Below are 13,894 nucleotides of genomic sequence, written 5' to 3' on the forward strand. Positions count from 1 at the left end.
TCAAGCTGCACAGGGGAGGTTTAGGTTTAGGTTGGACATTAGGGGGAATTTCTTCACAGAAAGGGTGATTAAACATTGGAATGGGCTGCCCAGGGAGGTGGTGGAGTCACTGAAGAAATGACTGGATGTGGCACTTTATGCCGTGGTCTACTTGACAAGGTGGTGATGGGTCACAGGTTGGACTTGATGCTCTCGGAGGTCTTTTCGAACCTAATCGATTCTGTGAATCTCTGACTGTGCGGTCTGGGATCAGAGAGTCAAAGGAGTGGGGTGGGGGCTGGAGTCAGGGGCTGAAATTGGGGAGCTGAGAGTAGTGGCTGAAATTTGGGGTCTGGGATGTGGCGCTTGCATTAGAGGGGTTGGATTTGGGCTGAAATTGAACAGCCAGAATCAGGGGGATGGAATGAGGAGAACCGAGGTCAGGGACGTAAAATTTGGGGTTTCCACAGCACCTGGCTGCCCACCCCCTCTTGCCCTAGGCCACCCCTTCTGTCCCCACATCATACGCCCACGACAAGCTCTCCACGTGCCTTTATTGCAGCAGGGACTGTGGGTGCCCACACCTCCACCCACACCACCCACCTGGGGCCACGCGGGGGGCACCCGGTGGCCAAGCCCCCATCCCACACCCCCTGTCCCCAGCCGGGGGGGGGACACACAGCAGCAGGTGACAGTTCCAGACACCTCCTCCACAGCAGCATCCCAGCTTCAGGGGCTGGAGCATCAAGCATCTCCTGGACAGGTGGTCTTGGCAAGGGTGGGTGACCCCACAGCCCTCTGCTCACAGCCACTGCAGGGAGAAGCCCTGGCTGAGGCTGACGCTGAGGTCACTCACAGTGAGAACCTGGGGGGGGAGAGGAGACATTTTGGGGTACAGCCTTGGCTGGAGGGAAGTGGAGAATGCCTTCCCCTACCCAGCTTGGCTGAGCTTCACTGCCCCTGAACCCTGGCATGGCAGAAGTGCCACACGATGTCCTCACCCACCTCTTTGGTCACCAACCTTGTGACCCTTAGGGTTATAGAGGAGGCAGGGTGGAGCCCCTCAAGATGGAGACTTTCACCCAGGACAGGGCACCCCAAGATGAGGCTGTACCTGGTTGTCCAGGTAGGAGAAGGGCTTCTCCTGGCCATTCAGAAGGACCTTGCTGGGTGGCTTCTGCACCCCAAAGATGCTCAGTGTGCCAATGGTGACATTGGTGGCCTCAGTGCTGGCATGGAGGATGGTGGAGGTGAAGATGTTCTGCAGGAAGGGACAGCATGAGCTCAAGGTGGCCAGATGCCACAGGACCCCCCACTCCTGCCCTCCCCACCACATCCCACCTGTGTGACATTGAACACCAGATAGGAGTAGCTGCCCTGCTCAAAGGTGTCCAGGCTCTCGCCATCGTCCCAGAAAAGGTCCCCCCAGGCAGTGGCACTCGAGGACAAAGCCACGATGAGGCGCAGGGGGTTCCCTCGAGTCGCCTCACTGGTGGTCCCTGGTTTCTGGGGTTCAAAGACATGGGTTCTGTAGGGCTGTGAGCACTGGGGATGGGGGTCTGGGAGCTGAGGTGCTGGGACACACACATGCTGTGGACAGCACTCAGGGAGGTGACAGTTGGGCACTCACCTGGGTGGGCAGGATGGAACCCTCCCGGACATGCAAGTTGAGGTGCTCCAGGGGGGCTGACATCTTCAACATCTCCCCACTGCTGTTCACCGAGGAGCCCTGGGCAGGTGGTGAGAGACACGGGTGTGAGGGAGTCAGGGGCACAGCAGGTGCTCAGGCATGGGTCTGGGGAGCAGCCATCCCCACCCCTTCCTCCATCAGGGCTCGCTGGGCTCAGCCATGGTTTCCCACCCGCAGTCCCGAGATGGTTAAGCAGGGATCACCCAGTCCCTGGCCAAGTGCCATGGTGTTCCTCACCGTGTAGAAGTCGTACCACGTGCCTTGGGGGACGTAGCCTGTGACCGAGTCCACCCCAGGCTCCAGCACCGGTGTCACCAGCAAGCTCCGGCCCCACAGGAACTGCCTGTCCAGCCCCAGGGTGGCCACATCCCGGGGGAATCTGTGGCAGGATGGAGACACTGCTCAATCGGCCACTTCTCTGCGATTCAGTCCAAGTGTCTCCCCAGCTACTGGTGGGGATGGTCTTACTCAAAGAACAAGGGCCGAGCGACAGTGTCCCCTTGCAGGTGGGCATGGTGGAAAAGGGTGTAGAGGAAGGGCAGGAGGGAGTATCGGGTCAGCAGCACGTCCTTCATGGCCGTCCTGGCCGCAGGGCTGAACACTGTCGGGTCCTGGGCCTGGGGGAGATGCAGGGAGTCAGCAGCTGTCCCACCCCAACCCCACCTCCCACAGCCCCCATCCTGCATCCTCCATCCCGTGTCTCATATCCCGCATCCCACCCCTAGGATGCCTCCCACCGGGCACGCTGCCCTTGACCTTCTCGTTCAGGGTGTTGTGGTTGCGAGCGAAGGGGTAGAAGGCACCGAGCTGCATCCAGCGGGTGCAGAGCTCCTCCGAGGTGCTGCCGGAGAAGCCACAGATGTCCGCCCCCACCAGTGGGATGCCAAAGAGGCTGAAGCTCAGCAGCCCTGAGGGCAGGGACAGTCAACAGGGTGCAGGGAATTTCGGAGGTGTCTCCGAACAAGCAGAAAGCTCAGTGGAGCTGGGAGGGCTGGTAGGGCACCTGAGTGTGTTCTGTGCCACCCACCTGGGATGGAGTAATACATGTCCTTCCACTGGCTCCGGTTGTCTCCCAGCCAGTGCCCTGAGTAGCGGCCCTGGCTGGGGAAGGTAGAGCGGGAGATGATGAAGGGACGCTTCCCCCGGATCTGGATCAAGGCACTGGAAAACAATAGGGAGAGGAAGGGGCAGGAGGTGAGAGCAGCCCCCCAGGCATTTGCCTTATCCCACAACAGTTGAGGGAGAGGTCCAGGTCCAGCCCTGTGGCAGCCCTGCAGTGCTGGAGAGTTGACCTGAGCGAAGGCTTGGCACCAGGACCAGCCTCACCCACCTGTCCCTCCCCAGAGCAGTGTCAGCTCCCCTCTTTTCCGGGGTTATTCTCACCCTGAAGGTTGCAAGCAGCCAGACTATGTCCCCTTGAAGTCAGGCACTCAAACCCCCATCCCCATCTGAGCAGGATTTTGCCCCATCCCATCCTCAGGCTGTCAGGAAGCAGGATGCTCAGGTACCTTGCTGTGGCTTTGGCTTCCATCAGCCCGTAGAGGTTGTGGAGGTTGTAGTGCACCGAGGCTTTCTGCTTTGCTGAGGCACACACTGTCTTGGAGGAGAGGGAATCGCCCAGCACGGCTGCCAGCAGAGAGAGCCCAGTTGGCACCCGGTGGTGGTGGGGGTTGCAGGGCATGGGGACCACCCACACTTGCTGGCTCTGGGTCAGCCCTCTCACAGGAGCCATCGCTGCCAGCCCAGTGCCAAAAGATCACACAGATGGTCCCACCCTGCACCCTGACATGGCCCTAAAAAGTGTGTAAGGCTTAGACACCGATACTGGCACATGCAAGTAAAGGAGACATTCAGGGTGTAAAACAGACAGAATGTCTTTTAGAAATGGTTTTCCCCCATCACACTCAGCTGGCAGAGATCTCAAAGCACACAGTACATGCCTGCACAGCCTTGTATCTCATCTTCCTCCTTACCTGGAGTATAGGGTGGGCTGTCGAGCTCTCCTGGGGGGCAGCCGTCTTCAGACCCATCCATGAAGTTGGATGGCTCATTCATGTCCTAAGCAAAGAAAATTGTGGAGCAATTTCAAGCATGTGGTTTTGGGCATTAGTGGACAGACCGGGAAAAGCTGCAGACAGTCCTGCAAGGACACACACTAGGTGTGAGCTGAGGTGCTGGCAGGAGGTGACCCAGGGGCAAGGAGAGACTTACAATCCAGAGGCCATCGAAGGGCACATGGGCATGGAAGTGCTGCAAGTTCTCCAGCCACCACTGGTGCGTGTCTGGGTTGGAGAAGTCTGCAAAGGCAGTGTAACCAGGCCAGACCTGCAGGGACACCACAAAACCATGGGGTCACCAAGCAGGTGATTTCTGGGGAGCTGCCACCGGGAACAGGGTACCCCAGCATGGTGAAGGACCAGGGGTGAAACAGGCAATAACCCAGAAACTAAATCCAGGCCAATGCTTTGAGTCCTAGATGCTACATACACAGCATACCCCTTCTTCCTCCATGGTACCAGGAGTATTGTGGTGCTGAAGACTCCCCACAGTCCGTGGGCAGTGACAGCTGAAGGAGTGGCTGCTCTCCCTCCACTTGCACGAGCCCTGACACCACCTTGCCCAGGGCATGTCAGGGAAAAGCCATGATTTCTCCATGCTTTGCCTCTTTTCAGGAATTTCAGCCAATTCATTTTCCCCCATGTTTTCAGGCTACAATAAAACCCCCTCCTTGGAGATGGCGAGGGAGAGACGGTGGGAGCAAACAGTCACAGGGGTCAAACTGGGAGGGAACTACTGTGGAGCAGATCCGGAGGTGCACTGTTCATCCCAGGCAACCTCCCCTCACACCAAAAACAGGAAGGGAAAGAAATCAGATGACCAGCCTTGGGCAGCACTGCTGACTCTGTTAAGCTCATATGACTTCCACAGGCTCCTCTGCTGGACAGGGGCTGACTCCTGGGGTTGGTGAAGACACCAGAAGGTGACACATGATTACAAGGGCTGAGCCAGGTTCTGGCAATTATCCCAGAGAAGTCTCTTGGTCACTTGTCTTTCCCTCTACGGTAAGGGATGAAATCCCAGCCCTGCTATTGCATAACCCACAGGGCTGGGATTTCCCCCTGGAGCTCCTCACCTTCCCGATTAGTGGTTGCCCTTGGGTGGTGTTGAGGAACAAGCCCCGCCTCAAGCCTTCATCAAAAGGCCAGTAGGAGCCGTGAGGGTTGGTGCTGCTGATGCCAGGATCCTAGGGACAGAGCAGAAGGTTAGTGCCATTCCAGACCGTGGCTCCTTTCCCTGGCCAGACCGGAGTGATTCACAGAAGACAACCCAGACAGGGTCAGCCAGAGCCCAGACACAGAGGCTGTTTGCCCCAAGGGGAACAGAAACTTGCTTGGACACTTCCAGGCATGTTTTCTAAAATGCCACTTCTGTAAGTCCCCAGGACACATTAGGATGTTTTGGGGAGGGGGCAGACAAATACATGAAATCTTGTGCTTATGCAAGAAATGTCAGGTCATGGATGGGCTTGGCTACTAAGGGGAGTTCAAAGGGGAGGAATCCAACCTTCCCCTGCAAGCACCTGAGTGTCCCCATTGACCCCAGCAAGCAGAACCCATGCCCCCATTCTTTGTAGAGGGAAGAAGGGAGATCCCAGCCAGGTCACAAGATCCCAGCACTCATGGGGATGTGGGAGCACCCGAGCTGAGCACCCACAAGTTAAACTGCCTGACCTACAGTTCCTCCATTCCTCCACCCATGGAGGTCAGAGGCACCCTTGTCCCCCTGCAGCAGACAGGAGCACATCATGAGAACCTGCCCTGTGTGTCCATGGTCCCTGCATTAGGGGGATTTCCAGTGGCAGTTTACAGCTGCCCATCCAGCACTGGGGACCAGCCTCCCACAAAAATTCTTGGGGCTGGGGTTGATCAGCTGGAATTGTGAGCATCCCTTACACCTCTGTCTTACATTCTAGCTCTGCAGCAAAGAGAGCACAGGGGGAGAGGAGGGGGAGTACCAAGATCATAACGTAGCGCTGCCCGTGTTTGTGGAGGTCTTCCACCAGCGAGGGGAGGGAGGCAAATTTCTGGGAATCGAAGGTGAAGTCCCGGTACCCATCCATGTAATCGATGTCATTCCACTGTGCATCCTGCGGGACAGAGGCTCAGGGATGAAGGATGGAGCCTGGACCCCCCACTCCACGGGTCTGAGGGATTACCTGGGGGATCTGGTAGTTCCTCATGGCTCTAACAGTCTGCCAGGTCCCATTGCTGGATCCGTAGCCCCAGCGGCAGAGGTGGAAGCCGAGAGCCCAGAGGGGTGGCATGGCTGGGAAACCTGCAGTGGGAGAATGGAAGCATGGCTGGGGTGCCTCGAGATGACAGCAGCATCTCTCAAAAGGGTAGGAAGGTAAGGGGAGAGGTGGGAAAAGGAGGTGATCACTGACCCCTGATGTGCTGGGAGGGCTGGGGGAGGCTGATTCCTCCCCAGCTGGGAGGGCTGGGGATGTGGTGAAGCTGGGGTGAGATGGGGATGTGGGCATGGGGAAGGTGCCTGCAGATAGCCATGGTGGGGTGCGGGCACTCACCTATCACCTGCTGGTACTGTTGGATGACCATGTTGGGATCGGGCCCCAGGAAGATGTAAAAATCCAGCACCCCTCCAATGGTCCTCCAGGTCAGGGCTGGAGCAGGCTGCAGGGCCACCTCTTTGAGGGGGAAGGAGAAGGGAAAAAGACAGTGACAACTGGGGAGCAACCTCCAGACCTCAGCCCACATGATGGGGACCAGGCAGCACCACAGGCAATGCTCAGGGGAACAGACGAATCCCTGCCTTGCACTCAGTGGATGCTAAATGGGTGTCTGGAAGCTTAAATCATCACAGCCCATGGGAGATCAGTAGTTTATGCTGTCTTAAAAATCTGCTTTTTAAGCTCAAAGCTGCACCAGCTTCCACTGCTGGACCAAGATCAAGCACGTGCAGTGCAGTGCAGTGCTTTCCTTCATGTTCTCCTCCTAAGTGAATCTAGAGCTACTCGTACAAGAGAGTGTGTGGGAGCAAGGCCTTTCCTGGGAAGGGCTTTCCACATGAATGAGCCCTCGAACCTCAGCTCGGGTGGCTGCATCTCACACGAGCTCCTCTTCAGCAGCATGGCTGCAACAGATCCCAGCGCAGCTGGAGCTGCCAGAGCCCCGGTGTGCGCAGCATCGCCCCAGCTGGCTGCAAGCAGCAGCTGCTGGGAGGGTTGGGTGGTCACCGGTGCCGTCCCCGACACGGCAGGAGCCTGCAGGAGCTGCTGTGTTACCAGCTGGCACACACGGGCAGATCCCACGGCCGCAGCTGGCGCGGCACAGCTGGGGAAACATGGGCAGCAGACGGCATCCTCGGCTGCACCCCAGCCATGCCACGCCGCCAGGCCTGGGGGCAAGGATGTTTCAGTGGAGGGGGGAATAGGCATGGACCTGCATGCAAGGGACTTGCTTTCCTGATGGCAACTCAGCAGCTGGGCGTGTGGTTAAACTGCTCAGCAGTTGCTAAAGAGCCTCGCTGTAGCCAGGAAACAGATGGCTGCGCTCAATAACGGAGCCATCAAACCACATCTTTCCCTTTTATGGCTTCCTCTTACCCCAGGTTTCCAAACTGGCCACTCCAGTAGTTCCCATCTGTCCCCACCTGCCAGGTCCTCCGCCAGGGACCAGCTGGCCTGGGGTCCCCTAACACACCTACCCATCGCGTTGCTGTTGAGAAGGAAAACCCCATGAGCATCTCCGCCCTCCTCCATCAGCAGGTAGAAGGGGTGAGCACCGTAGAGGTTGAATGATTCCTGCAAGGAAGAGGTGCCAGGTAAGACAGCAGAGAGGGCAAAGCAGGAGAGCCCCATGTCACTGGGGGTGAATAAAAGGCCCTGAGCTGCATATGCTTCCACTACCTAACCAGGAACCTGTCACCCCTGTGGAGGACAAGGCAAAGGACAAGGATGGTTTCAGGGCTGGTGCTGAAGGCCGTGGGAGGCTGCTTCTTCCTTGCTGTTCAGGGTTTACTGAGCTGGGCTGGGTGAGAGGGAAACCTCCTGCCTCACCACAACACATTGCACGAGCAGCAGGGTGGAGCGGAAAACACCCGGTGCCCTCGGAGTGCCAAGAGCATTTTGCAATTGCTCTGAAATTCTCCGTGGCACATACCTGCCTGTCAGCCTTGATCATCCCCCGCCCCTCCCAATGCTGCTGCCCACCCCTGCCATGTTTTCCCAGGGCTTGTCCAAAGCATGGGAGAGCAGCACCCCTGTCCTCACCCCCTGCACCCCCCTGGGGACAGGACAGATGTACCGTGGGAGCGACATCACGTGCCCACAGAGTGAGGGTATTCCAGTCCAGGCTGTGCAGGAGGCTGCCACGGTGCTCCCCCAGCCCATAGAGGAACCTGGATGGGAGCGATGTGGATATCTGGAGAAACTGGTCAGCGAAGATCAAGGGGGCCACAGTGGTGTTGAGCCTGCCATGGTTACATTGAGGAAAAGAGGGGGTCAAGAGGGGATGCTGGGACCCACTGGGATCCATTTGCCCATCAAAAACTGATCCCTTCACTATCCCAAGGGCCAGTGAAGCAGCACATGTCCCACCCCACATCCCACCCTAACACCTTGGACCAGGAGTAAATTTGGGTCTGCCTGGAGGCAAGGCACAGCCTGAGCCTAAACCAGCCTGACCCAGTGCAGCACAGCCTTCCCTTTGATCCCAGAAGTTTCCACCCAGGTTATTATTAACCACTGAGGCGATATGGCAGCGGGGCTTCTCAGCCTGCTGTCACTGATAAGCAGCTCCCAAATACAGGACAGACCACAGTCACCAGCAAATGGGAAGGAGGAGGAAAAGATGGGATCCCAAAACACCCTGACCATACATCGCCCAGCTGTCAGTGCTTGTCAACAGCTTAGTGTGGGTAAAGCTGTGGAGGTGACAGAGAGCAGTACAGCAAAGTCAACAGCAGTCTTTTTCCACGAAAAGCCTGGAACTGTGAATGTCCCTATAGCTTCAACAGCCAGGGAAACCCAAAAGAAGCGTGAAATGGGCAAAGCCACAACCCTTTGTTGGCCCTTTTCCTGAGCCACTATGTCGCTCATTGGTGATGTGCCGGGGACCTGCACAGTGTTTGGCTGGTGTAGGACCTTGGGAGGAATCAGGGCACTGGGAGGTTTTTGGAGAGGTGCTGATCCCACCCAGTCCTGCCACGGCTATAGCAAGCACGTGGCCAGCCCATGGGGCCAGGAAGCCACGTGCTGCTGCATCCCCATGTGAGCACTGCTAAAAAGATGCAAGACAAAAAGCAATAATTGGCTGGAGATCTTGCAAGCATGGGTTTTCCCTCTGAAAAACCACTGGAAAGTGTGCTGGAGCCTGCCTAGGTTTGGATAAGTTTCTCCCCACCTGCCACAGGATGAGGAGAAGGTGGGATCTTACAGCACTGTCCCCGTGGCTGTGCGCCGCAGCAGCACCCCAAAGGGATCCCAGGAGAAGTTCAGGCTGTAGATGGGGTTTTCTGCCCTCTTCATCGCCCGGGGAACATCAAGGGGAACCTCGTACCGTGGGTTGGCAGCATCCGTTATCTGCAAAAGGGAGAAAAAGTGCTTTAAAGACCAGCAAAGCAAGAGGGCAAAGGGTTGGAGATACTCATTGGCCCCACGCAGCCATGCCTGGAGCACAGCAGCTTCCACACTCGGTCACAGTAGGGGACAGTTACCTGTGGGATGACAGGTGCAAGGGTCAGGAGGGCAGCCATCAGGAACCTCACCTTGATGTGCAGCCGTGTGTCTGTCTCAAACTCCACATCCAGTCTCAGCATCTCAATGTCCCGGGGGTAATAGGCCTTCTCCCTTCGCACCAGCAACCCCACCATGCCCAGTGCTGTCTGGTTGAGACTCTCCAAGGTATAGCTGGGGAAGTCAGGGGGATAGAAGCACCAGGGCACCCCCTGCTTGCCCTCTGCCGGCAGAGGGTTCTGGATGAAGCAGCACCCTCGGCTTTCACAGAGCTCCTGGGTCACCACCACCTGCCGCTCTGGGTAGCAGTCGAAGCGATGGCTTTCAGGCACCAGGAGACATTTGGGGGGTGGGGTGGGTCCGAGCCAGCCCCCCGACACTTGCTGCAGCACCCAGACGGTGATGGTGCTCAGCAGCACGGCAGCCACCAGCAGCCCACTGCCCACCCAGCACGGGGCCATCCTCCCATGGGTGGGGGGCATTGGGGCAGCCCCTTCCTCCTCCACCTGGCATCCTGCCGGCTGCGGCGTTGTCAGCTTCTGGTACGACTTCATCGTCCTGGTGCTGGATCAAAGGGGAGAAGGAGGCAGGTGTGAAAGAGACAAAGGGGGAGAGCTCGCACAGGCCTCAAGGACAGCTTCACTCTCTCCTGATGCCTCTGGTTCAGGCAGAGCCTGCCCACCTCAGCACCCTGCATCATCACATCTGCGCCTTCGGCTAAGATGCACATGGCAAACTCGGCAATGGAAGGCTTTGCCAAGGTCAGGTGGTCCTGATCCTGCTAAGTGCGGGGAGATGCTGACAAAGAACTCTCCACCAGCCCTAAGGGACAAAGCACCACCCACCTGAACCCCACCTGCTCTCAGGGAGTGGCAGAGCAGCCCCTCAAGGAGTTTTTCCCAGGTCTGAATTTATGGACTGCAGCATTTCTGGAAGCTGCAAGCAAAATCGAGCTTGCTCTGCCTGTGGGAACAGAGGTGGGAGCCACGGCTCCAAGGTAGGGAGCGTCCTCTGCTCAGGGGATTTTCTGCTCTGAGCATCCTCTTTGAGCATCCTCTTATCATCACCCAAAGCCCTGAGTCAGAGGTTTTAGCTGCGGGAAGGGCTGGGCAAGGGATGGCTGGGAGTATACCATCAGTCCTTGCCTCCCACTGATAAAACCTGATTCTAACAACCTCTCCGACAAACACCTCCTGGACTGTAAGCAAAGGAGACCCTCATGCTCCGGGTGAGTGCAGGGAGCAATCTCAGCACCTTAAATAAGAGACACAATAAGAGACACAACTTTCTTCTCTCCATCTCCTATCACAGGCGCTCAGACGCTGCCTTCCTCCACCCTACGACCTGCAACGGCTCAGCAAACGGCTCCATCCCCACCACAAACAGGTTTATTCCCCGGCAGCCCTCCCCAGGCTCGGCCACCAACGCCGCACAACCTGCCGGGGCCCGGCTGCGAAACCCCCGCGAGCGGCAGCGCCTCCGCCCTGTGCAACCGCCCGCCGCTTCCCCACGCGTGGGCGGCGGCCCCGGGGTGGCAGCGCCCACCCGCCGCGGCCACACGAACCCCCGAGGTGGCACCTCGGCGTGCCACCAGCCCGTACTCCCCAGGCTCCTGCCCGGCCGCCCCGCCGCGGGGACACTGCGGGGGGACACAGAGCGCCAGCCGGGCACGGGGAGCGCCGCGCCCCGGGAGCCCCTGCCCGCCTGCGGGCCCCGCTCCGGCCGTGCCGGCGCTTACATACACGTGTCTCCTCTTGACATTGTGGCAGCGGGAGGGCAGCGGGCAGCGGGCGGGCAGCGGGCGGGCAGCGGGCGGGCAGCGGGCGGGCAGCGGGCGGGCAGCGGGCGGGCAGCGGGCAGCGGGCGGGCAGCGGGCAGGCAGCGCTCCCGGCGCTGCAGCTCTGCCTGCTCCGCCGTAAACACCCGAGAAGCCGCCCCGCTCCTACCGCGCCTCTCTAGTAGCAGCGCATCTGCATACATAACGCCTCTCCGCCGACTGATCATCCGCTCGCTCCTCTCCTTTGTGCGCTTTGGGTGTTTTGGGGGTTTTTTAAATTTTATTTTCATTTTATTTTTAATATTTTATCTCAACGCTGCTCAAAAGCGACAAGGTGGGTAATATGGGGGATCAGCGTTTTTTTTAGATTTTTCCCAGCATGGATGCACGGAGGGTCTCTAAACCCAGAGTACAAATCACTGTGGTTTCAGGATGTATTTTGAGCACACAGCGGGTGGGCCAGACCCACAAAACACCCAAATCCCAGAATAAAACCCATTTTCCATCCAGGTTTTCACCAGAGTTCCTGTCTCCCATGCACTTCTCTTCATTTGCTTAACAAATGTATAGAAATGCAGAGGCTTTCCCACTTTTTGAGGGACTGGAGAGCTTCTCCTTGTTTACTATTGAAGGCCACTGCAGTCTAAAGGTCAGCAGCAAAGGACAACACACCTTTGGAGCAGAGTTGCTTTCCCCAGGGAATGAAAAGAAAAAGTAACCTGTTATGAACAGGACGATTCACCCAGAAACAGAATTTCAGGTGACAAGGCCGCTTCCCTCCTGCCATAAGCAGTCTGCCAAAACCATGTTGTTGAGAAGACAGGGGAAAATACCCCAATTCTGGCAAGTCCCATGCGTGGGGCTGTCACCACAGAGGATGAGACCCCCCTCACCCAGGATGCAGCCAGTCCATCCCTCCTGCCTCCTGCCTCCACCCTCTTGTGGATGTCTCAGGGAAAAACCTTGGATAATACAGGATGGCTCTGGCCACTCTTGGTTATCATCACTCAGAGAGAGCACAGGGGCAGGTGGCTGTGTTGGGGACATCAGAGGCCCCAAGGCTCCCACCACCAGCACCCCTTTCCTTGCTTGTCTTGGCTCTCTGAGCCACCAGAACCCTCCTGGATGTAAAGGAGATTTGGAGACAAACCTCAGAGGCATCAGTGGGGACCACAGGGATGGCTGAAATCTGCCTTGCAAACCTGAGCTCAACCCATCCCAGCAACCAGGGCAAGATTTCAGAGTCTGCAAATCTGGGAGAGGTGAAAGCCAACACTTCATGCCACTGCCCAGGAGCTTTAGCCAACCTCATTAGTCAGTTCCAATAGTAAACAGGGATTTCTTAACATCAGGGTGGTGCATTCACCTAAAACTTGCTCCAGCTGCCCAGATCTGTGGGGCTGTGCCAGAAATGGGGCTCTCCATGTTTTCCAACTCGTGTTGTTCAAAGGGAGCAGCAAAAGATGGGATCTTATTCAAAGCCTCAACTATGACCCTTAGAACTGCTCCAATAAGGATATCTGGCCCCGAGGCTGGAAAGCACAAATTGCACAGACTTTCTAATATAGTTACGGACACAAAAAAAATCAAAAGGAGCCCAGTCGCGATGGAGGCAGTTGGGTTTGATCAACCACCCGTGTTATTACATTTTTTGATGCATTACCATCAACGTTGGGTGCTCCCGGGGTCTGAAATGCCGCTCACACCCCAGGGGTCAGGGTGCTGTGTTAGCAGCTCACACAACTACACAAGGAAAGTGCAAGGATCGTGTTCAGGATCCAGCCCCGGGACAGGATTTGGCTCTGCTGCAGGGCTCGAGGGGCACCAGGACAGGCAGTGCTGGATGAAGGCTGTTCCATAGCAGCTGCCTCAAGGAGCCCGGGGACCAAACCAGCCCCTGAGCACCCCTGAGAGCCTCACAGTGCCCGAGACATATTTCCCCACCTCTGTCTGTCCCACATCGAGGCCAAGTGCAAAGTGCTGCACATGGGTTGGGGTCAATATAAGCTGGGGGATGAACCGATCGAGAGCAGCCCTGCCAAGGACTTGGGGCTGCTGGTGGATGAGAGGCTGGACATGAGCCAACAAAAGCATTGTGGTCAGCAGGTTGAGGTGGGTGATTCTGCCCCTCTGGTCTGTTCTGGTGAGAACCCACCTGGAGTGCTGTGTCCAGCTCTGGGGTCCTCAGCACAGGAAGGACAGTGACCTGTTGCAGTGAGTCCAGAGGAGGCCACCAAGTTGATTAGGGGGATGGAACAGCTCTCCTATGACGGAAGGCTGAGATAATTGGAATTATTCAGCCTGGAGAAGAGAAGGCTCCGGGGAGAACTTATTGCTTCCTTTCCCAGTCTGAAGGGAGCCTGCAAGAAAGTTACAAAGGAACTTGAAAAGGGCATATGGTGACAGAACAAGGGGTAATGGGTTCACACTGACAGAGGGCAGGTTTAGATTAGATGTTAGGAAAAAATTCTTCCTTATGAGGATACTGGGGCACAGGCTCAGGTTGCCCAGAGAAGCTGTCCCACCCATGGAAGTGTTCAAGGCCAGGTTGGACAGGGCTTGGTACACTCTGTTCTAGTGGAAGGTGACCCTGCCCATGGCAGGGAGGGTTGGAACATGATGGGCTTTAAGGTCCCTTCCAACCCAATCCATTCTATGACTCTGTGAAATGTGTGAAGGTGCAAAATCTCACGGC

General features: G+C 57.2%; 1 protein-coding gene across 2 annotated transcripts in view; it reads right to left on the minus strand.

Annotated features, from left to right (window-relative positions):
- Positions 1-516: 516 nt before the first annotated feature.
- The window catches only part of LOC113953388 (lysosomal alpha-glucosidase-like), a 15,325-nt gene continuing 1,947 nt past the window's right edge, over positions 517-13,894 (minus strand). The window contains exons 1-20 of one of the 2 annotated variants that reach the window (XM_027656479.1): positions 11,165-11,248; positions 9,455-9,986; positions 9,124-9,269; positions 7,993-8,158; positions 7,394-7,490; positions 6,255-6,374; positions 5,886-6,004; positions 5,685-5,816; positions 4,803-4,913; positions 3,881-3,994; positions 3,643-3,727; positions 3,178-3,295; positions 2,697-2,830; positions 2,426-2,577; positions 2,138-2,286; positions 1,907-2,048; positions 1,610-1,708; positions 1,321-1,485; positions 1,094-1,240; positions 517-844 (exon numbers count right to left, since the gene is read on the minus strand). In XM_027656479.1, the coding sequence (XP_027512280.1) occupies positions 782-844; positions 1,094-1,240; positions 1,321-1,485; positions 1,610-1,708; positions 1,907-2,048; positions 2,138-2,286; positions 2,426-2,577; positions 2,697-2,830; positions 3,178-3,295; positions 3,643-3,727; positions 3,881-3,994; positions 4,803-4,913; positions 5,685-5,816; positions 5,886-6,004; positions 6,255-6,374; positions 7,394-7,490; positions 7,993-8,158; positions 9,124-9,269; positions 9,455-9,976 (2,781 nt within the window). In that variant the 5' untranslated portion in view covers positions 9,977-9,986; positions 11,165-11,248 and the 3' untranslated portion in view covers positions 517-781. Of the gene's footprint in view, positions 845-1,093; positions 1,241-1,320; positions 1,486-1,609; positions 1,709-1,906; positions 2,049-2,137; positions 2,287-2,425; positions 2,578-2,696; positions 2,831-3,177; positions 3,296-3,642; positions 3,728-3,880; positions 3,995-4,802; positions 4,914-5,684; positions 5,817-5,885; positions 6,005-6,254; positions 6,375-7,393; positions 7,491-7,992; positions 8,159-9,123; positions 9,270-9,454; positions 9,987-11,164; positions 11,249-13,894 lie in introns of those variants that run through there. The other variant, XM_027656480.1, reaches the window with a different exon arrangement.

This window comes from Corapipo altera, unplaced genomic scaffold, assembly GCF_003945725.1.
Source record: "Corapipo altera isolate COAL_440 unplaced genomic scaffold, ASM394572v1 104, whole genome shotgun sequence".
Classification (NCBI taxonomy): domain Eukaryota; kingdom Metazoa; phylum Chordata; class Aves; order Passeriformes; family Pipridae; genus Corapipo; species Corapipo altera.